Here is a 25,556-nt window from a genome sequence, read left to right on the forward strand (position 1 = left end):
TGAAGATATGGTCTGTACTGCACTTAGTGTGTGCTCAAACATTGTTGGTACTGTAGATAATGTAACACAAAAAACACAGTATAAGTGTAATCCTCAACCACCAATTTTATGCCAATTATTGAATATAACAGGTGCAGTTAAGCATGTAAATGATGAACTGAGAACAATTACTATTTCAACATGAGGAGGATTATGTTGAATCAGCAGAAAACACTGTATGTTGTTACAATACAGGAATCTGAAGACAAAAAAATAAAGAAGTAGATCAGGAAACAAACACACACGTGCACTGAGAAATGGGGAAGTTGTGAAAGTAGAAGAGTCTTCCCTATTCACTGCATCACACTAAATCCTGAGACTGGCTTCAAGGTAGGATCTACACAGTAAAACTGTAAAATAATATTTAACAGACTTGTAATAGATATGATATTTTTTGCTTCCCTTTCTCTGTCGGTTGGTCGGCTTCATGCCTACTCACATCACCCGTCTCCATTCTGCACTTTCTTTCTTTGAGTTTTCAGTTTAGCCATTGAGTCCACTTTTTGGAAACCACACCTTTTTGTTCTGCAGTTTTGAGTCCTCATGTTTTTACTTAACACAACACTTTTGTCTTTTAACACAACACTTTTGTCTTTAAATAAGATGATCCTCCTGCTTGGGTTGGTGATGCTGACAGGATGTGCTGAAAGTATTGAAGGTAAAAGAAACACAACAGAGTGAATCCAAACATAAACATAGATTTCTTTCTGCCTTTTATTTTGCATACATTTTCATTATAGGCAAGGAAATATCTTAATTTACATACATGAGGGTTTAAAATTTGTATTGTATTGACAGGAGAGTTTTAAAGAGGGAGAATGTATTCAAAGTACCGTTCCACTTTTGTTTCGATTGAACTAACCCATTCATTCTGAGTAAATGAGTTATTCCTTGACCAAAGTTTGACAAACTATTGTTGCTTATTCCACATTCCAACAAGAATTGATTCCACTCTTTACACAAACTGACTCACTTATTACAAAATAGTGCAGAAATTCTTATTTTGATAATGATGTGGTAAGATTCGTATTTTACATCTTACATTTTAGATTTATGTTACAATTGAGCAAAAATGATAAAACAAAACCCCAAGAACATTGAACACTTTTCTCTGTCTCTCTCTTCAGATATGTCGGGTCGGATGTTCCTTTTCCCAGAGCAAACCAACACTGCTCGTGTGAAGCTGAACATAACACAACAGGATTTAAGTGAAGTTACTCTCTGTCACAGGTAGAACAGAACATACACAATGCATATAGTATAACAACCCACTGTTGAACTCACCTGATTGTGAAAAGTATAATGAATGATAATGTCGTTTTGAAATGCCCACAGATCCTTTACTGACCTCAAAAGAGACCACGCCCTCTTCTCTCTGGCCACATCCTCCAACAGCAATGGCTTCCTGATTTTTTGGGATGAAACAAATAAGGAGATGGATTCTTTCATCATTGATAAAAAGGTAGAATATGGAAGGTTCGACTACAGGCCGAACATGTGGCACTCCATTTGTACCACGTGGGGCTCTGAGTCTGGACTGGTGCAGATGTGGTTTGATGGAATACCCTCGATTAGGAGATCCACCAGCTCTGGTTCCAGCATCCAAGGACCCATGATGATTATTTTAGGACAGGTACATCTTTATTGATGAGAATCAAAATTTCGGGCCCTACATCAAATTATCCGTGTGATATCGTACAATTTATTGTGTGTGTCTTGGCTTTAAGTTTCTGTATTTCTGACCTCAGGAGCAGGATTCCCACGGTGGGGGATTTGACAGTAAACAGTCTTTCGTTGGCATGATATCGGACGTCCACATGTGGGACTTCATCCTTTCCTCCTGCGAGATCCAGAACTATGTGGATGAACCCCAATTCACTCCAGGGAATGTGATCAACTGGAATGCACTGGACTTCCAGATTGTAAACAATGTGCTGATTGAGCAAAAATCTAAGTCATGTCACTGAACATTTAAAACAAGACCATTAACACGTCAGAAAGACAAAAGAACATAATATTACACTTGATGTGCTTTAGGGTAAATTTGTTGAGAGGAAAGATCCAAATGTAGAATTTACAGGCAGTAAATCAGATTCAAATCTAAGTTTACTGTGTCGTTTAGGGCAAAAACAGTAAATGTCAGTCTACCCCCTGCATTAAAAAAGGGAGAATTTAGCTGAAAGGCTTTTATTTAGAGTATGAAGAAAAATCCAGATCCTTCAACTTTCGGTGAAGACTGTTCTCTGTTTATCTAACACGACTTATTTCTTTGGCTTTACAGTAGGTTTCAACTGTAACTGTGACAGATATCAAATTCATTTCTAACATCATCTCCTGATATGTTTTAATTTCACAGTCATTGTAATCAATATTGGATTGGAGAAAAATAAAAGCAATGAATGACCACAAGTGGTGTGAAAAGAGGTGCTCCCTTGGATTTTCCTCCTGAGAATTTCCCTCTGCACACCAATAAATTCTTCCTGCTGAACACATTCAAAGACAGTCTTGATTTTGCCCATCTACTGTAAATAAAGATGTACCAGGCGCCACTTCCTCCCACAGAAATGAAGCCAGAATCACTCTGATACTAATGCTGCCATCTTTAGTCACAACTGTCAATCATGTCATTTACTCCTGTTTTTATAGCATCAAATAACTAAAAATAAACAATTGGACATACATCAGTGTGATAATAACTACCTAAAATGAATAATATGAACAGTTTATTATTTGTGTTTTTCTGATAAAGTTGGACTTTATGTTGTTGATGCATATTGTTGGGGATTTTTTTACTTTAAACATGGCATCATTAAATCCTGTGCCTTTCGGCACTCAATAAGCTTGGCTATCAGAATTTGTTTTATTATTAATATAAAAATATTAATATTAAATAATAAATGTAATGGACATTAAAGGTACCTCGGGTCACCACCCTTCTAAGGAAGTGTGAAGAGAGCTAATTTATTGATTTTAGTCTCATGAAATTACTTACCACAAATTTGGAGTCTGATTAATAATTCAATTAATAACTTAAAAAAAAATGTCTACATCCATAGTAAGACAAGTTGCAGGATATGGAGTTCTTGACAGTGCAGAGGTTGGCAAAATTAACACTTATGCAACATTAATGATAATGGCCTGTGTCTTAAAGAAAAATTCATTATGAAATGATCAAAGTAAAAATACACAAACTAACTGAAGGTGTACTTACTATATGCAGTTGTGTGCGTGCGTGTTTGTGTGTGAGTGTTTGTGTTTTTTCAAAATGGCGGCCGGGTCACTAAGAAGACAAAGGACCACATGGAATGGCTGAGGTCACATGTGTGTGTTAAGTTTGGGGAGATGTGTGTGGAAAGTCAAAGGTCTGGAAAAACAAATGGTTTTTTACCACCAGGAGATGAAGATCTAGTCTGTACTGCACTTAGCGTGTGCTCAGACTTTGTTGGTACTGTAGATTCAGTTACACATACAACACAGTATAAGTAATATCCTCAACCACCAATTTTATGCCAATTATTGAATAATAAAGGTGCAGTTAACCATGTAGATGATGAACTGAGAACAATTACTATTTCAACATGAGGAGCATTATGTTGAATCAGCAGAAAACACTGTATGTTGTTACAATACAGGAATCTGAAGACAAAAAAAAGAAGTAGATCAGGAAACAAACACACACGTGCACTGAGAAATGGGGAAGCTGTGAAAGTAGAAGAGTCTTCCCTATTCACTGCATCACACTAAATCCTGAGACTGGCTTCAAGGTAGGATCTACACAACTAAAACTGTAAAATTATATTTAACATACTCGTAATAGATGTGATTTGCCACCTATATTGTGAAAATCCAAGGCAAATAAAAGGATTATGAGTAATTGGATGTGCACCAAATCTAAAAGTTACACATTTTGTCTTTTGTCTTATATTAGATGATCGTTCTGCTTGTGTTGGCGATGCTGACAGCATGTGCTGCAGTTACTGAAGGTAAAAAAAGAATATTATTAATTTAACAGAGCATAAATATAAAAAAATGTCTGCTACTTAATATTCAGGATAACATTTTCATTACAGACAAAGGAAAAATCTTAATATGCATAAATGAGGTTTTAAAATGTGTACTGTATTGACAGGAGAGTTTTTACCATTTCACTTTTACCAGTTCGATTGACCACAGTGTGAAAAACTACTGGTGCCTATTCAAAAAATCAAAAAACAAAAAAAACAGATATATACAAACAAAATGTCTCCGTCTCTCTCTTCAGATCTGTCGGATCGAATGTTCACTTTTCCACAGCAAAGCAACACTGCTCACGTGAAGCTGAACCTAGCAAGACAGGAATTAAGTGTTGTAACTCTCTGTCACAGGTAGAACTGAACATACAAAATGCATTTATAAGATCTCTCCTGATTGTAAAAAGTATAATGAATGATAATGTCCTTTTGAAATGCCCACAGATCCTTTACTGACCTCAAAAGAGACCACGCTCTCTTCTCTCTGGCCACATCCTCCAACAACAATGACTTCTTGATTTTTTGGGATGGAGCAAATAAGAAGATAGCGCCTCACATTAGGGATAAAAAGGTAGAATATGCAGGGTTCGACTACAAGCCAAACATGTGGCACTCCATTTGTACCACATGGGACTCTAAGTCTGGACTGGTGCAGGTGTGGTTTGATGGAATACCCTCGATTAAGAAGTCCATCAGCTCTGGGTCCAGCATCAAAGGAACCATGATGATCACTTTAGGACAGGTAGATTTTTATCGATGAGAATCATAATTCGTGGTCCTTCAGCCAATTATCCGTGTGATATCGTATAATTTATTGTGTGTGTTTTGCTTTAAGTTTCTGTATTTCTGACCTCAGGAGCAGGATTCCCACGGTGGGGGTTTTGACGTTAAACAGTCTTTCGTTGGCATGATGTCGGACGTCCACATGTGGGACTACATCCTTTCCTCCTGCCAGATCCAGAAATACATGGATGATCGCCACTTCACTCCAGGGAATGTGATCAACTGGAATGCACTGGACTACCAGATTGTAAACAATGTATTGATTGAGCAAAAATTGAATTCATGTCACTGAACTTTTAAAACAAGACCATTAATTCGTCAGAAAGACATACATTTACATAACATTATTTGCTTTTATGTGGGATGTTAATGCGTTTAGAGAAAAAGTCGTATTGTAGAATTTACAGGCAGTAAATTTAGATCAAATCTAAATTTAGAATAGATATAAATTCACTGTGTCGTTAAGCACAAAAACATTAAATCCACAGGCAGTCAAACTACCTGCCTTAAAAAAAGAGTTGTTGTTTTATTGTATATTCCAACTCTTATCTGTTAACATGGAGGAGGCAGGGTTTATGACCAGTGGGAATTGAAACACTCTGGCAACACTTTTGGGAAGCTGTAATGTACGATTTTCTGTATCTTTCAGTCTCATGGCACAGATTCAGACTACAATTAAAAGGTGGTAATGTTTTTTTTTTTACATGTTAGTCATAACATGTAACTATATCCAGCCTGTAGGTCTGTCGCTTATTTTGAAGGTCCTCTGCTCCCCATTGGCCAAAGATTGATAAATTCACCTTTAAACTAGTTTTGGTAATTGCATGAGCTGTTGTGATCTTTGTGTGTTATTTTTCTGGACATTGAAATAAACAATACCCTTATTCAATCTGTGACTAAGACTGTTTGGTGTAAGTGTCTTTCCTTCTGTTCTTTATTAAAACATCCCACCTGCTCCTACATGGACTTTTGATTGTCTATGCGAGTTGTTCTGTGCTGACAGATGCACACAATCACTCATAGTCTCTCCTATGGATCCACACTGATGCAAATGGATTAAGCAGACAATAAGGTTGGTGATTATTATAATACAGGGGAAAAGATGAATGTCATTCAATGTCTTGTAAAGTGAAAATAGAATAAATTAAATAGAATTAAAATGGCTATAGTTTCTATTACCATTGTGCTCAACGGTATCCTTAGTGTAAACAGTCATTCATCCAGTGAATTCATGATTTGCCATTGCAGTGACATTTGTGATACCGACACCAGCTGTAGATAAAATAACAGAGAGGAGACTGTATTGTCTCCGTGCCATGTGTACTTTCCCAAGGATATTACTTCATAAACATGACACATTCAGACATGTTCAAAAGCTCTGCAGTGTTTGGATCCTAAGAGGATTAGTTTGTGCTCTGTAAGACTACTGTACACCTTCTGTATTCTCCATCTCAGTCATCTCCCAGTGGTCTCATTTGTGACTGCCTTTAATAGTTGTTTGAGGAAGGATCAAAGTTTGTCTTTAAGCCCATGAGTAAAGTTTGGTTGTGTTTGATACCTGCCACAGCTCAACAACGAACTACGTTGCAACAATACTCAAGAGCAGGAACAGCCACATCGCTACATAGACTGTAAAGACTGTTCCTGCAGATTTAACATGAAATCTATAAGCAGTTGATAGATCTACAATACATCATTCAGAACATATAACTCAGCATCAGACTGCAGTATTTGTAGCAAGAAAAAAATAAACAATTGATCAAAACAATTTAACATAACAGTTTATTTCTTAATTGGTTTTATTTTTATTATTTGTGTGAATTCCAGCTTCTAGCCACCTCAAATACTTTCTTCCTAAACTTTCACCATATATTAGGTTATAAAAATCACAAAAAGCTTCCTGGTTTAAGTTGATTGTCACCGGGTTTGTTTATTATCTGTGTGTTATTCTGATAAGGTTAGACTTTATGTTCTTGATGAATAAACCAGCTCTCGCTTGGCCCCACACAGTCAAACAATTAGACATAGCCGCAACACTTTTGGATACAGCCTTTGTAAAATGAGTTATAACCTAAACATGAATGCATCTAAACTTCATGTGATCTTATAATTTATAATATAACTTATAATATAACTCAATATTTCATATTTACCTTAGATGAAAGTGGATTTATTTAACCGCCATATTAGTACAGATGTGTATATCACAGTTCTCCTGGTGCAATTCAATATTTAAAAATGTATTTCACAGATGAATCCTGGACAAACTCTTCATTCGCCGCGGTACCTGATCTTTTTTCCTCAAACTGGTTATTTATGTTCGTATCGAGTCGACCCTTCACGGCTGGACACACGTAATCTTATTATGGGTTTCAAGGTTGTCTAGGTGTGTAAATTAAACATGAGTGGGAATCATGAAGGTAAGTTAGCTTGTTTCACAGCTTTTCCACCTATGGATACGTGTTAATTTGTTCCCAAGGCAATATTGGTATCTCATTTGCCATCAGCACAGACACAAACACACACACACACACACACACACACATACACACACACACACACGCACACACACTTGCACCCCAACAGCAGGAAACAGGCTAAAATTAACAGCGGGTCTTTGGTAATGGGAGAATCACATTGTGAGAGGGTGTAAGGGTTTGCAGATTGCAGATTATGTGTGTAGATAATGTTGTTAGATGCCAGATAACAGGATGTCTCTGACTAAATGTTCTGCTTTGGGCTAAAAAGAAGGAGCTCCGTACATCTCCTGTAGCACCGAACTGTGTGTTGTAGCGACGGCTGCTACATCCTCTCCGGTTTCCCCCTCTGCATCGGCTCCATTATCTGATTGATTTCTGTTTTGCACCTACCAACACTTGCCGTGTTTCCACACCTGCACACAAGTTTTCCCCTCTGAATCCAAGTCACAGCTGGTCCTTGTGTGCTACCTTGTGGCACTATATTTACTCAGTGACACTACCTGCATGTTTAGTGTGTGTGCTAAATAAAAGAGGGACAGACGTGCAGCTAAAAGTCTTGTCTCAATACAGCTCAGCTTGTCCCATTCTACTATAATGAACCTGAAAAACAATAATTATCTATCTTCTTATCTCTATTTCTATGCAGTTCTTATTCATTATTTGTGTGCGTATGCAATAGTCCTCATTTCTAGTCCACGGTCCTATAACTGCAGGTTGCTCTCATCTCTTAGCTACAACACCTGCTGGGGCTAGTGGTGTCCTCTGCTAATCCCTCCCACAAGACTAGCACCACACAAACACTTACATACACACACGCACGGAAACAAAGATGTTGCACATTTAGTCTGCACGTTCATTGATTCGTAAACAAAGTTGACAGAGAGGAATTGTTTCAGATGCACCGTTTAGATTTATCTAACGAGAATGTTATCCCAGGAGAGAACATGCCTCAGCCAATGTACAACAGGCCCCGTCAATTCGATCAAGCTGCACCAAATTTACCACATTCATTGATATCAGTCTCCTATATATGTTAGATCTTTTTTTAAATCAAGAAACGCGAGTCATTGGCTTGAAAGTTGAAGGGGAAAAAAACTACTGGATCCCCTCCTTGGTCCAGATGTGTTGGAACTTTCTTCATCCGTGGCCCATCCCTCCACGTTTCATGGTAATCTGTCATTTTGTTTTCTATGTATTCCGGATGACAATCAAACAAACAGAGCAACCATCAAACAAACACACTTTTTTTTGCATTTAACAGATCAGGACATTTGAAAAAGTTTACTGACATGATCATATTAAGAGAAATGTGCAAAAACCCAACCTACATAAAAACTCTGGCAAAGCACAATGCAATTTTTACACATATAGAGTTCAGCCTTATCATATATCTTGCATTTATTTTATCCACGTGCATATTTTCTGATAAATCCCGGCTGAATAGACAGGGGTGAAAACAGAACCTTATATAAATATATAAAACAAAACCTTACAACTTCGCAATGACATTTGCTTTGGTTAAAGACTCCCCCCCCCCCCCCCCCCCCCAGACAGACTTTCCCCCCCCTCTGAGTTCAGTGTCTGGTCGTCTCAGTCTGATCCGTCTCCAGTGTTCATCCCTCAGGCCGATCAGATGTTGTTCACCGGGAAACAGCCCTGAGCGGCAGTCGTCCGTCCTCTGCAGAGAGGACATGGTATTCTTGTTTTGACAGAGCAGAAAGGCCAATGAGGATGTTAATGACACAAGATCAATGTGCGAGCATGAATACAAAACTAAGAAAGAAAGAAATACTCTCAATCAATCTAGCATAACCAATACAAATGTTAGTAATCTATAGAGATGCATGTCAGAAGGGGAATTAGAGTAAATTCTTTTTAAATAGATTTGTATTTTTTCACCTAAAAATGTATAAAATGTACCTAGTGTGTACAACTATTTATCCATTCTCTTGGGTAGTCAGAAATGGATCAGGCTACATTTGCAGGTAGATTTTTGAGACTTTTACTTTAAGTGCTGGTGGAAAACTGGGACATTTGGGCTTTCATGTGTAATTTCAAAGTAGCAATGATGTTTTTCTTCGTAGACAGAACAACTCGTTGCCTCTTGTACAGAACACTTAGCACCTCTGTACGGTTGCCTAGGAATACAAATATAATTTGTGTGTGGATTGGAACAGAGCTTTGTGAGTACCCAAAAGTTTGCACAAATCATTGAATTTATCATTTTTATTTTCACATAATACACATTTGTCACCCTTCTGAGTCATGTTTTCAGGAGACTTTGTTATAAATGGCACATTCTGCTCTGTAGCGCGGTCTCACTTGGGGATGTGCACAGGGGCACAGGTACAATCATGGCAATTTTGGGCATACTGCAAAAAGCCACAGAGCTCACATCGGTCCCTCATCAAAATATCACAGCATCAGGCCATCAAAGTGTCGGCTGGACACATGATTCTATATTAGTGATAACCCAGTGAGACAACCTATCTCTATTGCACCTTTACTAATATTCTATATCAGTGGAAAGCATCCTCGGCCCCTGACAGCGGTTAAACTTGCTTTCGTGCAGCCGCAACAAATGTTCTATAATCTCCGGCATGTTTCTGCAGCGTGATCCAACCCCTCAGTCGCCTTGTAGCGTCCCCTGTTTGCAGATAAGAGCTCCTCTTTGTGCATTAAATCTGTTCAATTTCACTTCTCTTCTGCCTCATGATTTCAGCCCATGAAGGCACCGGGGCGGCTTCAGTTCCTGCGTCAGCCTGCAGGAAGCCCCGTCGCCTTTCTCTCAGAGAAAACTACAACTCCTGCTGGGATCAAAATGGGACCAAAATCGGAGCCAATCATACTTCAAAAAGTAATTATCACTTGGCAAACAGTATCAGAGTCAGACACACATTCAATTCATGATTACAGTAAACTGCCTCACAGAATAGAAAAGCAGCAGGGGCCAGAGCTCGAAGAACATCTGCATTAAAGAAAAGGAAATTGGAAAAACAATGTCAGATCAACAGGATTTTTATTAAAACACTTTTCCAAAAGTTTTGACAATGTTCACTTGAAGAAAATACATTAATCCAGCTTGTGGTTTTAACAGCCCTAGTGAGACCTCCTGGATTTTAATAGTATATGGTGGCTTTTATCTATATATACTATATATACGTTTTTTATGGCTTCTTCACTTAACTTTTTATGACTTCAGATTATTCTTTTTCCTAATGTGTCTCAGTGGTATTGCTCATGACTGCTCATGAAGCAAGTGCAAATCTGAAGAATTAAGTGCAGCAGTGCTCCTGCTTATTATTGCATTCTAATGTGCACAGTGTTCATCACATGACTTAACCCAAACCCCTTTGTGAATAATAGGTCGATATTTATGGTTGCATGTGGGCTCTAGTTGTTCCATTTCCTCGGTGCTTACTGCTTTGAAAATGCTTAGTAATCGGGAATCTACACTTGTTAATAACTCTAATTTAAAAAGGAGGAAACACAGCTCAGTTCTTTACATTCAGCTGCATGCACACACCAGGTCTCTAGGTCTGCAAAGACAAACGGCACCTTATCGGTCATCGGTACGTGTGGCGGACGCTTAAATTCACCAGCTTTCATTAGTCTTTCATCAGTTACACCAAGTTTTCCTCGGTAAGGAAGTTACATTTGCTACATGGCTCTAGTGATGCAGCAGGCTACTCGCAAACCTCCGGGGACTTTCACGATAAATTAGGCTGCGTGATAAGAGCTGCAGAGGTTACTCCGCTCACCCTAAATAACTCTCTTTTGACATTCCTGCCGAATCAATTAAGTGGTATGTGCTCCGTGAGAACTCAGAGAAAGCCCCCTGTGGTACCCTGGCTGCTTCCTGATGTAATGGAGGGCAACTTTTACCTCAACAGCCTGGGAGACTGAGAGTTTGAGCACTGTCAAGGTCTAATCCACCAGACAATGTGCTTGGGATGCCATTTGCCCCGTTGGTATCCGAGGCCAAGGTGCATGTTCTCCGTGCTGTGCTGAGGTAAATGCAAACCTCAGGCACTATAGAGGTGGGCTTTCTGATCTGTATGAAAAAAAACCGTATGTCAAGATCTACCATGTGGGAAAAGACTTTCATTTATTTCAGGTCTGGGTTTTTCTTTGAACCTGCAGTTCACGTAATTCAGAGTTCACAGAAGACGGGGAAAAGGAAATGAATTCAACAAAAGATCAAATTGATTTTAGTCAAAAGAAAGGTTTCTTTCCACTAAAAAGCTTTAAAGTAAAAAGCTTTAAAGATTTTTCTGTGTATTATTATTCTTTTTTTTATATATCAACTCAATTATTTTTTATCAAATGAAGTTTGAATGTCGGCACAACCTTGTGTCTCTATCAGGGAAAGACTATAGAGACAAAACATCATGAGGAAAAGGAATATACATCATTTACACATTATTTATTAAAAAAAATTGAACTACACAAAAGCAAAAACTGTTTCCTTACAACTTCATAGAGAAGAAATGTGAACTAATTTAGTGCAACGATAATTTTGTGAAAAAGCAAAATCTCAAAACGACAAACTAGGTCCAAACCATACAGCACTGTGCTGTTTCCAAGAGAAACATTCAGATAGATATCAGCCTCGTTATCTTCACTCAGCAGACGAGTGCCTCACGGATGAATCATGGATGAATCCTTTTATTAAACGTGGCCCATGATCTGTGTCCTTACCCACAAATTTCAGCTGTTTATTTATGCTCACATCGAGTCGACCCTTCATGGCTGGACACACATAATCTTATTACGGGTTTCAAGGTTGTCTAGGTGAGTGAAATTAAACGTGAGGGGAAATAATGAATGTATGTTCGCCTATTTCACAGCTTTTCCCTGTGTTGCCACATCTTAATTCTCACCAAGGGCAATATTGGAATCCTCTCCCGCATTTGTGTGTCATCGTACACAAACGGGCACAAACACACACACGCACACACACACACACACAAACAGCAGGAAACAGGCTCAAATTAACAGCGGCTCTTTGGTAATGGGAGAATAATACAATGGGAGGGGGTGTGAGGGATCGCAGATTGTGAGTGCAGATAATTGTTTTAGATACTAGATAACAGGGATATCTGCGACTGAACATTCTGCTTCAGGCAACAAAAAAAGAAGAAAAAGACGTTGCCTTTTTCATCCTCAGCCTGATAAAAGCAGAGCACGCTCATTTGTTTGTGTCTCTGACGGATGTGTTCCAGATCCAGGCTCCAGGGCTAATGACACATATAACTTTTCACAGGACAAGCCTGGGCCTAGTGGAACTTTCCCCAGTCCCTGCCCTGAAAGGTCATACAAAGAGAGAGGCCGATCTGCCACACAGCAAGGGCAATATCAAATTTAGCATTCGCTCCTCAGCAGCCACAGTTGGTCCCAAAGTGAAGAAATGAACCGGACACGTAACTCTTGTAACACTTTCAATCTGGATTTAATTAACACCTGTTCTCTGGCAGGAAAAAAAACATTTCAATCAATTATTATCAAGCACAACCTTGATTCCATGTTTTGAGTGAAGCTCGGTCAGACCCAGATAAGAGTGCAGCTGTTCTTATAGAGTCGGCCCCCTCCCTCCAATCTTTAGTGTTTTGAAGTTTTGAGAATGCATAAGCAGGTGCAGCTGCAACCTTGTTCCCTTTTAATGCAAGTAAAATGAAATTTGACTTATTTTAAATAAATCGCCCTTCATCTTAATTCCCTCTTTCCAAGCTTCCCTTCTTTTTTTTTGTGTTTGCCTAACGGATTTTTCCAATCTGTCTTAAATTTGATCGTGTGGTTATTTTTGTGATTGTGATTTTAACATCCATGTCGACAACCCTGCAGAAGAAATGTGTTGTGCTGTCTATGGACTGTCTCAGTAGTTCACACTCTACAAAGGAAACCCTCTGAACTCTTTCCCCTCCAACGGTCTGAACTTTCCTGAGGTTGTGTGAGCCTGAAGTTGCTCTCTCAGATCACTCCTGTGTTGTCTTTGCCAGCACTATCACAGAGGAACAGATCACTGGATGCTCCAGTTAAATATGAATCCAGGCTTGCTCTCCCGCACCCGCTCTCTCTTGTGTCTCAGTCCGTTTCCATGTATATAATTTAAATCATGAAATTACTGTTATCGATGCCATTTAGCCAACACAGGGGAAGGTGGTTTCTGTTAAGAGAAGATCTCCATGGAGATATACCACACTGATCAGAACGGATAAAAACAAAGAGAATGTTAAAAGCTGAATCCTGGTGGGAAAAAAAGCTGATTATAAATTTGGAGATAAGAAAAATGCAAGGCTGGTGTGTGTTCTCTGACATCACCAGTCGGAGCAGTAACGATGTGCATGGGCCTTGTTTACCACCATCGACAGACTTCTGCAGTAGCCTCTGAACTTCTGTCCACCGGGGCCCACGGTGAATTTGCCTCCACCGAAAATTATACAATCAGTCGGCGCCTTGGTCTCAGGTATACAGGACGTGTGTGACCCCAGTGTCCACTTAAAATCAATTCTCTGCCTTCATATTCTGCAAACAGGCTTTTTCAAAAATATGTCCAATATGCATTGCCTCAGGTCTGTCTACCAGTGGTGAACACCGCTTTGCTTTAAGCTGTTTCCCCACAGACCCTGAAAACTGCTCTGCATCAAACTATTGATACAAAAAGGACAATCTACACGTTCCACTAATGAACAGTGACAGGCCTGAGCTTGCATTTCTCTTTACCTCCATCCTGATTTGTATCTGTTTGTTCATCACAGGATTATGGGGAAAAAAATTACTGATGAAAGAATGTGTTATGGGTCAGGAGAGAACCCATTCAATGGTGCAGATCCAGATTAGGGGGTTGATCCATTCAAATATACATATATACTTTCTTCAACGTTTATGCTTGTCGTTAGGGTATTTTTCAAAATTTCCCTTGAGTTATGAAAGAATTATTCATGTTTCTTGATGGAAAAATTCAGACATTAAGGGGACTGGCATTATATATATGTGTGTATTTGTGCAGATCGGGTCTTGGTGGAGGTAATACTTAGAACAAGTTAAAACTTTTTCAGTTTAACTCTTTTAAATCTAAAAGTTGTGTTGTGTTTTCATCTTATGATATCGTGTACCTGATTTAGAACCCCTGTTTGCTAAAACCTTTTTGTGATATAAAAATAAAATTGCCTTTTGTGGCAGCAGACACTGTCATGGTCAAAGCTGCTCTATCCTCTCGTCTCACTTTCACTGCTCGATCAGGTAATTAGTGTAACAACGACTGTAAACCGGCTTTAAATCTTTTCTTTTAATTTTATCTCACTTGTTATGTATTCCAGAGTTTACTTTTGGCAACCAAACGCGTTGTCCACTGTTACACACTCTGCTTTTTGGCAATTGTAAGCGTGGAGCTGTTTGTGCACGTGTGTTGGCTCTGTATGCCATGATACAATTAGCTTACCCTCACTCTCTTTTCCGTTCTCTATGTACCTGTGTGTGTGTGTTTATCTCTGTGTGTGCGTGTGTGTGTGTGTGTGTGTGTGTGTTTGAACACGTTCTCACACCCTTGAGAGGGAGGCAGGTTTGAGCAGCAAATTTATGTTCGAAACACAGGGAGATCAATAACATCCTGAGAAGAGAGCAACCTCGGGGATGCAGCCGCACCACTTGAAGCGGGAGGAGAGTATTGCGCATACCTTTATTAAAACAATGGATTTCAGCAGGGGATATCAATCTATTTTTCACCACATCCTGTGAAAAAGATAAACCGCACAAAACATGCTTTGTTTCCAAAACTCAACTGCAACGATCAACGGTAATTATCCACAGAGATGTGTTTATATTTGGATGATATAAAAAAAAATGTTCTCAAAGGGACACAATCCCACACCAACAGAGCACGGGTTATTATCTGTGGGTATGTTTTATGAAGTATTCCTCATTCTAACCTAAAACAATGAAACACTCAATATTTCAAGTTATTTCTGCAAAATGAGAACATTATAAATAATTGAGGGTACTTTGTGTTTATTTATTTTAGGCTCACCTGTATTCCTGAAATATATATTTATGTACATTCAGTTTGTTCCCCATCACAATGAATGATTAAAGGAAACTGTCAGTAATCAACCCACAGTCTTTGACGATCTCCGTGATCACAGTTCACAGGTTGGTGGCCTTGACCTCCCCCGTCTCCTCACTCGGCTGGTTCCTCTCCCAGCCCTGTCGGATGCGGGTGAGGGTGCGGTCCACGCAGGGAAGGAGGAGCAGCAGCTTGAACACCAACACCACAGACGGCACGATCAGGCAGAGCATGTAGCCCGGAGGAGTGTACCATTTGTATGTAGAGGGACTGAGAAATTTGTTCCAGCCGTAGATGTAGCCATGCGAAGTGCAGATGAACAGGGTCAGGTGGCCCAGCTTAGACTGAGGGGAAGAACACAGGAAAATATCAAAACACTAGTGTCACAGTTTAGATAAGATAAGATCATGTCTATATGTCTATACAGGGAATATTGAGTCAGTCTGAAAGGTGGAAATAGACAGTTTTACTTCAGATTGAAGAACATTGACACACAGATCCCTCAGCTACACAGAAACTGGAACCAGCTGGTAATAGACGGGGTACACCTGCACCAGCATATCACGGGTTTGACATACAGAGACAAACAACCATTCACACCCACCGACAGTGTTAAGTCTTCAATTGACTTTACTCTAATGTGTCTCTAAAATATCTTTGGACTGTGGGAGGAAGTCGGATCCAGTCATGGTAGAACATGGAGAGCATGCAAACTCAACACCTAAAGGCCCTGGGAAAGCATAAATAGCAAGAACCCTCTAACCGTGAGGTGACACTAAATAACTTAATGTAGAGAGGGTTGTCCACTAACCATAAGGTCGCTGGTCTGCAGTCTTGGGCAAGATACTGAAATTGCTCCTGAATGCTGTGCCCACAGTGTATGAATGGTGTGTAATGGAAAAAGACTGTGTATAGAGGTGCAGTATGAATGTGTGTGAATGGGTCAGTGGGACTTGTAATGCAAAAAGCTATGGGTGGTCGATAAGAGTGGAAAAGCTATATATAAATATACAGTCTGTATGTGTATATCTGCCCAGCGATAGACCGGCAACCAGGAGTACCCCAACGTCAGCCCACCCCCCAACCAATCCTAAAAGGACCAGCGGTATAGATAATGGATGGATGATTAAAACATATTCAGAATCCAGCTGTCTGAACCAAACCTTATTCGTAGGTTGTTGTTCTGACAATGTTTAAGATGGACGTCTGGATATTTCCAGTGATGGTGTTGAATCCTCAAGCATCATAATAATCTCAGAATATAAATTGTTTCTCAGCCGTTCCAGAATAATTGGTTTTGTAGCGCCGGTGGCCTTTGAGGCTCGGTTATTGTTAATTACTTGGATAATGTTCTTTAATTTACATTTTTAGCGTTTGGCGGCTGATGTTCTCATCCCCCGCGCATTACAATGAGTGCAAACGGCACAATAAGGAAACATTCATATTAATGTTGTGCAGTAATGAACTGTGCCCTCGTAATGATTATCATGGATCTTATTTAACCTGTTTAGAAAGAGCAAATCCTTCTGCTCCGCGCATTAACACGAGAAACATACAATTCCTTTTTTTTGATAACCTCGACCATAACTGCACCAAAAACATGAAAAATACAGTTTAAATTGATACTGCTGTTTTATATATATCTTTCATAACTCTTCCCACCAGATCATATGGATTATCTTGACCTTGACCTCTATCTCTGACTTTCATTCCCTATCTGGGGTCTACCAACGGATCTGACCTTTACACAAATGGACCTGTGACCTGCATTAACAATCTCCTCACTGGGGATTATACCAGGTATAATAATTCTATTTAATGAATAACTTAACATTTAAAATCCTGGACTGAAGTCAGCCAGGCCTTCGCTGTGTGTGCCTGTGTTCGGCAGTTGGTTAACTAGGCTCTGGGGAAGTGAGTGCCGGTGACATATTGCCTCTACAACAGTTTAATGACTCTGAAGGAAACTTGGAAACTCCAAACACAGACTACCTCAAAGAGAGATTATCAAAGCACTGATAGTAGGCATGTGACTGATCATGTCTAAAGGCCTAAAGGTGAACACAAGCACACACACGCCCACACTCCACACTCCACATGCCCATAAAGCACGGCTTGTTTCCAGCTGCGCTCTGACCTGAATGAAGCTGAACTCTCTCCAGCTGAGGGAGCCTCCCACCGAGGGCAGGGATGTTAGTCCTAGCAGGACGTAAAGAAAGAAGCCCAGGATACCCAGCATAAAGAACGAGTCGGTGCCCCATGCCTCTGTGTCATCAAAGTAAAACGGGGTGGTTTTATTTTTCTTCATCTGAGAGAGAGAGGGAGAGAGACAGACAGACAAAGAGACACACTGTGAATCTCCTACTTAATGAGAGTTTCCCTGCCGCGTTCCTCGATGCACAGGACTGCGGGAATGGTGCGAGAGGTTGGAGCCGGCGTGCTGTACCTCGTCCACCACCAGCGAGATGAGTTTGTATCTGACGTTATAGCGAAGGGGAGTGATGAATGTGTAGATGCTGTGGAGAAATGCAAAGGCCAGCGCAAGCAGCCCCATCTGCTTCCTGCACACCATCCAGCGGTCCAGCCAATCAGGGAAACGTCTGGAATATGCCAAAGTGTCTTTACACACACACACACGCACAATTCAAACGCAATGTGAACATTTTAGTCGTGTTTTGATGTCTGACTTGTATTTGGTTCCTCTGTAGAGCTGAAGGACGGCAGCTATGACACCAGGCAGGTAGCACAGGGACAACATGACGAGGGACACAATGGGAAACACCTGGAAGAAGGAACACAGTGCACATCTTTTGATGGGAACACTAAACAGCAGACAACTGGACAATAAAACCACAAGGAAGCAAATCTTTACCTTGTTGCCCAGTGTGACCATGATCCTGTAGGAGATGTCTTTGTCCTGTTCAACGTACGCGTAGATGACGTCTCTGAGGAGCACGTAGAAGAAGAAGAAGGCGGTGAGGCCGACGGCCACGCGCAGAGGCAGCCTCCACTCAGGGAACAGCCGCAGGGGGAAGTCCTCCAGTTCTCTGGCCGCAGACAGGGACCCTCTATCCAGAACTGTGAGACCCAGCTTGGTGGCCATGCCTGCGACTGCCTGCTTTGCTTCTGCACTGTCTCCACAAAGGTAAACCTGGAGCATAGAGGAGTGGGGTGATTTTAAAAAGAGGCTGCAAGTCCTGGGTTGGTATGAGGGGATATTATACGTTTATGTTAATGAAAATAGACACCAAGGAAAGAGGCAAACCAGCGATTAGCTTGTCCATCTGTCACTTTACTTTTTCAATTCCACACAGGAATGTACCACTCAGCTTCAAACCTGGTTCCAGTGAAAAGAAAAAACTGGTTTTACATTTGTACATTCAGGCCAACTAATGTATTTTAAAGGTGAAGCAAAGCAGGTTTTAGAAAAAATTACTTAAACATGAGTAAACTGCACCACCATGGACTGTATATAAGAACGGAGGACATGTCCGTTTCCCAAAAGGGAAGCAGACTCGTCTCGATCGCACCAGGTGGCTTGCTGCAGAATGGGTAATAAATCCCTCCTCCATATTAGTGTATGTGATATCTATTAGTGTTGGATATCTATATCAGTGTACCGATCTCTACTGTGCAGACTCTGGATCCAGCGTTTGTTTCAAGGATATTTTTGATGAATTTCTGGATAGTAAGAGGACTAGCACATACGTCTTCATTTTTAAATACAGTCTATGGAGGGCCACCTACTGAGTGTGGCAGCAGGATGATGTCTGTGAGATTCAAATTAGCTTGCACTGAAGAAACAGGTCATCCAGTGCAACGCTGTAGTAGTGATAATTACTTTTTTATGGCTCATATACAAGATAACAGTTCTTATTCAGATGACCTCAATGTTTGCTTTCTCATTTCAGTTGTAATAAAAGTCGCAGATATGAATTCATGGTCACCTTAAGTAACCTTGGATGTTTTCGAAACATCTTCAACACACTTCCAAAAAAACAAATGTGCCTTTCTTCAGAGATAAAGAAATATTCTAATTTGACTGCAATCTACCAAGCTTTTGTTTCTCAGAGGCGAATTATCACTCTACGATGAGGGTTAGATGACTCACCAGCCATGTTTGGAATATCTATTGCATCACCGCGCCGTGTACACCTACAGTGTCTGTCAACCAAATTCCCCGAGTTGTGTTGAACTCCCCACTTTCTGGTTCTGTCTTTTTTAAGATGGAGCCCCCTGGACGTGCTCGACTCCAGTATGTAAAGACACATGCTTGCTATGTATACGCATGCCGCTCAATATGTAATCCCATTTCTAGATCTCCCCCACGAGGAAGCTTATTACCACGCTCACAGCTCTGTGATAAGACGATTAACTTGTTTGTAGAAGGGGCGAGAAAAAAACAGAAACTCTGGAATCACAAAAAGTGAGAGCGATGGAGACGGCTGGAGAGGGTGAGGGGGAGAGAGAGAGCGCGGTTTGACAGGCATATAGGGGGAGTCAGTAGGATTGAGCAGTTTTCCCCCAGGTGTGTGTATAAGTGGACCGGGCAGCCAGCCATGTCTCCCTACATTACTGCACCAGTAACAGCAGGGGACGGCCGACAGACTAAATCTCCATCTGAATGTAAATGTGACGGCGCCGCTACCCTGCTGTGGATCTGATCAAATTGCTGGCTGGGGAGTATAGCGCACGCTTACAAGCATGTGCATGTGGACATATACTGTACCTACACGTGCACAGACAAAGACGCACGCACTCAAACACACCACTCCTGCTCTCTCACAGCTACCTGTTTTCAAAGAAAATAGAGCACTGCAATGGTATGTGTGTGTGTTGGTGTTGGTGTGTGTGTGTGTGTGTGTGTGTGTGTGTGTGTGTGCGTGTGTGCGTGTGTGTGTCTGTGTGTGTGTGTGTGCGGGTGCAGGGTTGTTTGTGTTGAAGAGGATTCGAGGCAGATTCAGGTTTAGTCTCCAGAGGTTCCGGCATGTTTGTGTTTCTCTTTGTAGCTGTGAAACGGTAGCCGCAATAAACATCGGTCTTTCAACTTTGTAACATCATAAAGTGTGTTGGTTTGTGTGTTTATACAAGCGCTGGCCTCATTTTCTCCGGCATTGTTATGGAGAGATGGCAAAATCAATAATCCGCAGCAACACAAATGAAATCAATTCCTTTCCCAAATTTCGCCGGGTGTGTGGTGAAGCGACGGTCTCCCGTTATTGAGTGTGAGAGACACTTTTTCAATTGGATTCCAGGAAAAGGATGAAAGAAGTGATTGTTGCTCGCAGTTAAACATCATGTAAAAGATCAAGATGGTAATCTTCCCCTGCTTTATGTCTTTTGTCTCCATAAGCTTCCTGCCTCTGATTCACTTTGAACCAGCTCCCATCTTTTCACAGATCCCTCACTTCTGCTCCCCCCTCTCACCTGCTTTCCAGCCAGGAGTCCATTCTGCAGGGCCCAGGCGGACAGCGTGTTCAGGCCCTTCACCACAGCAGCTCCAGGAACCAGTCTGCAGAACACGCAGCATGGACTTTACTTGATATTGTTACAGATACACAGACGGGGGAAAGGAATGGTCCCAAAATGGTGAAAATCAATGTTTCCCCTTCAAATGAATGGGTACACAGCCGCCCAATCTCCCGAGGGAGCAGCAGTTCTGTAAATGTCTTCACTCCTTTTGGGATTCAGTGGTGAGTTTTGATGTCTCATTCTCTAAGTGGTGTATTGAAGCACCTTCCAATAAATCTTTTATTCTCACAGATAAGACACCTCACAAAAATGGAAAAGCGAGGACACCATACTGTGGTAAATGGTAAAACAAAATGTAAAACCAACAATATATTTTATTTGCCCGTATAACTTGTCTTGTGACACCCTTCAGTCGTTACTTTTGCAGATAGGTGGCATTGGCTTCTGGGTAGACGCCTTTCTTCAGGTTGTTACTCAGATCCACCAGCACCTTTATCCAAGCATCAGCATCAGAGGAAGAGATGAAACAAAAAGAAAAAAAAAAGGAAGTTGAAGCAATAACTCTGAACTCATCTCTTACATCTTCCATTCTTTGTTACAATATAGAAGACACTTCTGGTTTTTCATTTTCCAAAACTTTAAATATTCTAAAGCATTATTATTACAATATAATCTGAGTTTTATTATTCCTGTCTAAACATATTTTATCTACATACTATTTTATTTGACATATTTTTTGATAATACCGAGCTGTATTTTATTTTATTGTATTTTTCTATATTTCATTTATAATTTAATCTTTCAAAGTAGTTCAATTTTTTTGGCTTGGTTATGTAACATTATATACAGTTAATACAAAAGCAATGTTTTTTGTAACTCATATTACAACTTATCTGCTGTGGAACTTGTAGAACAATAAGAAAGAACCAGGGCATTGATTAATACCAAACAAGCTTGAATCATTAATAAAGTTACTTGAGAACCAAAAACTTGTTTGTATCACTGAGGCAAGTTATATTATATTCCTTCATTTAGAGTCAAGACGTAACTTAAGTACTAATTCAGTTAGATGTTAGCTCCTGATCTGTGCCTCAGAAACTACCCTGGATTTTTTTCTACCAAAACATCAACAGTGGCTTCACCTTTCCTTGGAGATGATGTGTCAGTTTCTCTAGGAAGTCATAGTGTTCTCTGTGAACGCAAATAAAGATGAGACTGGCGGAGTGGGCTGCTGCTGCGTGGCTCATCACCTGCACAACACACATATTCAGAACACATGAACACGTTTGAGCCGCACAAACACAATTCTTTTTGCACATCCTGTCCCAAACAACAAATCCCCAAGTCCAGTGTCGTGCCGTGTTTTGTACCTGAGCTCCCTGAGGCAAGGGGCCACAGCTGTGAGGTCTGCGGCTGCCATACACCACCCTGTAGCCAGACTGGAGCAGACACAGTCCCAGTGAGCGACCCAGGTCCCCCGTCCCGAAGATGCCCATCAGGTCGGGCTCTGGGGCGGCCGCCGGGCCCAGAGGATGCAGGACTACGCTCTCGGGCCTCATCTCCTCTGACCTGCTCCCAGTCACTGTCATGTTCACACACTGATTTAAGATTGTCACCATCCCTGCAGTTATATTGCTGTGGAATCTGACCTATACACTGCCTCTCCCTCTTCGACTCTGAGCGTGCACAACATCATGTGATTTTTGCCAGTTGTAAATGTGAGTGTGTGTGTGTGTGCGTGTGCGCGTGTGTGTATCCCAGTGGGGACCTCAACTCTAATACAAACAAACCCATGGGAACTTGTGTCACTGGGGTGGAAAAAAACGTGAGGTCCCGACGGGTAGAGACAGATTTAGGTGTCAAGATACGGTTTTAGGGTTAAATTAGGATTTGGTTTGGGTTAGATTTAGACATTCATTTTTGATGCGCTATCTTGAATGCATATTTAAAATCAATTTCCCCACAGAGACAGTGAAACGTGTGCAGGAGTGTGCAAGCGTTTATTATCTGATAAAATTGGAACATTTGTGATTGTGAGTCATCACTCCGACCGATAACTTTAGAGTATGTGGATATACTTTATAGCCTGGGCTTTCCTGAGATTGATTAACATCACAGGACTTTGAACTCTTAATCAGGTGTGTGGTTTAAGGAGGCTACGTTAACCTTGGATTCGTATTATTTATCATGTCATCTCTTCTCAGAAACACAGGGCCGATATCTAGTTCACTCAGAAACTTCCTTTTACAACTGACGGGAAAAAAAATCTTATGCTGCTGCTTTCCAGGGTTGCCTTATTCTATTTCTTCTGTTTCCACCCTAGACATGGTGCCACGTGGGAGAAACAGGCCCACAGATTCATTATCATTTCAAAACCCACTGTTCCAACCAGACGACTAGGAAGAGAATTTGTGCAGATTTAGAGCTCATGTCCTCATGGCTAAAACATCTGCAAAGTTGTGACGGAGACAGACTCAACAGAGCAGAAACGAAGCTTGACACACATGTAGGTGTTTTGAATCTGGCTGCCGTTCCGCTTTATGAAAACACGTCTTCTTTGGTGTGTGTGTGTGTGTGTGTGTGTGTGTGTGTGTGTGTGTGTGTGTGTGTGTGTGTGTGTTTGTGTGTGCACTGAATTGGGTCAGGGGGATCGGAGCTGAACAGAGTCTCAGCTGTGACCTGCAGCACCCGGGGAGCTGGCTGTGCGGACAGGGTGACTACCTGGCTGTAGGAATGACACGTAGCATCACATCAACTTTACCGACCATTTGCACCGAAATACTCCTCTCACCACAAACTATGCCTCGTCGGAATCACAATGTAGATATACATGGACTGTGATGTTTATGGCAGACAGGCAACACGTCACCTCAGGAGCTTTTACACTCAAGTCCATAACTAAAGCATTAATGTCTACCTTGGGGGATATCGCAGCAGAATGAGAAGTCATTTTATGCCTAACCTTTAAGGCATCCATTCACTTGTGGTGTTGTTAGAATAGGCCCTGATAGCAGATCCACTCAGATGACTCATTTACTTGCTCTGCCTCCCGGACATCTCTCTTTTCTTCTGCTCCTCTCGTTCTCTCTCTCGCTCAACTGCCCTCCATCCTCATTTCACTCGGTGCCCTCCTCCGGTGTTTGCCTTTCTTTCTCCTTTGTCCTCCTCACACTCCTTCTCCACGTCCCCAGTGCTGTCCCACCTCTCATTTCCAATCTATGTCTAAATTAACAGCTATTGAGTACACTGGGTAAATTCAGCTGAAGCCAGATCCAATGATGTCACCGGGGTCATGTCCTCTGTCTGTCTGTTTAACAAAGACCCCCCCCTCCTCACCTTTACGCTTAAGTTCACTTGGACACATTCAAGGCTGAGCACTTTTTTCAGGGCACATTTTTCCCTCCTGAAACCTTGTTCCAGGTAGCTCTTGAGATTTCAGTCCTGGTTGATTTGGTGTCACATGTGGTTCCTGGGGAAAGACAACAGGTGAGTTCTGGTGATTGAAGTTCCTAACTGAAATGAAATGAGACATGCATAAACCACCGGGGGCAGTAGACACCCGTCAAGCTGCAACTGGTGAATCTGTCTGAAGTGCACTGAAATAAACTGTTGGATAAAGATTCACCAGGCCACAGCGTTACCTCCACCATGTGAGTTGTGTTTTTAGGTGTTTGTCTGCCTGTTTGTTTGCAGGATTACACAAAAAACAATGGACAGAACCATTGAACTGGGTGGAAGGACGCAGATAGGAATCAGGGTGAGGAAGGAAACTATCAAATATTTAAATATCAGGCATGTTTTGGGCACTGATATCTGTATGCAGTTTGGGTGCAGATCCAATTAAAAAGCCAGATTTTGTGAATTTAAATGTGGCTTCAAATGGAGGCTGCTGATCCTTGACAGAGAGACACATCAGCTTTAGTCATCTGCATCAAATGTTCATTGTTTCCTTGAATCCCTTTTATAGAATCCTTAAAAACTGCATTACTTGATTTTCCTGCTACTTAGCTGAAGTGCAACCAGCTCAAGAGTATAATTTCATATTATTACACTATGAAATGTATGGAAGATGCATTATGAAACAGTGCTGTACAGTAGGTTGGCATGCCGCAAAGTAAGCACTCATATGAAGTTATGATTCTGTCCACTTGATATATGCAAGTCCAGTATTCAGTGTATTTTTGCCCTCAAACCATTCCTGAGGAAAGTATCTGACCATACAAGCAAGCAAATACCTAAACCATTTAGACAACAATCTGTTGTTAATAAAAAAAAGAGTTTTGAGGATTAAAACCTCAACTGACACCATCACATGTCAAACTATAAATGAAGCCATTACCTAAAATCAACAAATTCATTTGACTGCTGGAGCTTGTTGAGGGCGATGCACTGCCCGGGACGAGACATCGCCTGAGGGGCAGAATTCGGCTGGTGTGCAGTCGAAAATTTGTCTCCAAATGGAGCATGACGCACACACACACACACACACACACACACACATACACACACACACACACACACACACACACACACACACACACTCACACACACACACAGACACCTGTAATAGGTTGTTCCAGACCTGAGTCGTTGACGGTTAACCTGGAAAGTAAAGTGAGGAGTTCGAACCATGTGAATAATTTTGGATTATATGAAAAAATCTTGCGACATATCACTGTTACGTGCTCTGGGACATGTTAACCAAAACGC

At 41.0% G+C, this 25,556-nt stretch overlaps 4 protein-coding genes across 4 annotated transcripts in view; 3 read left to right on the forward strand and 1 right to left on the reverse strand.

The window, feature by feature from the left end:
• The first annotated feature begins 265 nt into the window (after window positions 1-265).
• Window positions 266-2,878, forward strand: LOC128449149 (mucosal pentraxin). The gene is made up of 5 exons (XM_053432198.1): window positions 266-369; window positions 643-697; window positions 1,167-1,269; window positions 1,375-1,672; window positions 1,788-2,878. The coding sequence occupies exons 2-5, from the start codon at window positions 643-645 to the stop codon at window positions 2,004-2,006; spliced, it is 675 nt and encodes a 224-aa protein (XP_053288173.1). The 5' UTR covers window positions 266-369; the 3' UTR covers window positions 2,007-2,878.
• An 823-nt stretch (window positions 2,879-3,701) lies between these two features.
• On the forward strand, window positions 3,702-5,721 carry LOC128449150 (serum amyloid P-component). Its single transcript, XM_053432199.1, has 5 exons — window positions 3,702-3,803; window positions 3,968-4,022; window positions 4,301-4,403; window positions 4,494-4,791; window positions 4,906-5,721. Exons 2-5 carry the CDS (start codon window positions 3,968-3,970, stop codon window positions 5,122-5,124), a joined length of 675 nt encoding a protein of 224 aa, XP_053288174.1. The 5' UTR covers window positions 3,702-3,803; the 3' UTR covers window positions 5,125-5,721.
• A 9,733-nt stretch (window positions 5,722-15,454) lies between these two features.
• LOC128449280 (metalloreductase STEAP4-like) lies at window positions 15,455-22,435 on the reverse strand. The gene is made up of 9 exons (XM_053432358.1): window positions 22,217-22,435; window positions 21,989-22,096; window positions 21,266-21,336; window positions 20,802-20,886; window positions 18,247-18,525; window positions 18,062-18,156; window positions 17,821-17,974; window positions 17,512-17,682; window positions 15,455-15,718 (listed from the first exon to the last, which is right to left on the reverse strand). Exons 1-9 carry the CDS (start codon window positions 22,433-22,435, stop codon window positions 15,455-15,457), a joined length of 1,446 nt encoding a protein of 481 aa, XP_053288333.1.
• Window positions 22,436-24,306: 1,871 nt separating this feature from the next.
• LOC128449281 (G patch domain-containing protein 8) overlaps window positions 24,307-25,556 on the forward strand; it is a 53,890-nt gene continuing 52,640 nt past the window's right edge. The window contains exons 1-2 of the mRNA XM_053432359.1: window positions 24,307-24,332; window positions 24,540-24,603. Of these exons, the coding sequence (XP_053288334.1) occupies window positions 24,307-24,332; window positions 24,540-24,603 (90 nt within the window). The remainder of the gene's footprint in view (window positions 24,333-24,539; window positions 24,604-25,556) is intronic.

Source organism: Pleuronectes platessa, chromosome 10 (genome assembly GCF_947347685.1).
Source record: "Pleuronectes platessa chromosome 10, fPlePla1.1, whole genome shotgun sequence".
In the NCBI taxonomy this organism is placed as follows: domain Eukaryota; kingdom Metazoa; phylum Chordata; class Actinopteri; order Pleuronectiformes; family Pleuronectidae; genus Pleuronectes; species Pleuronectes platessa.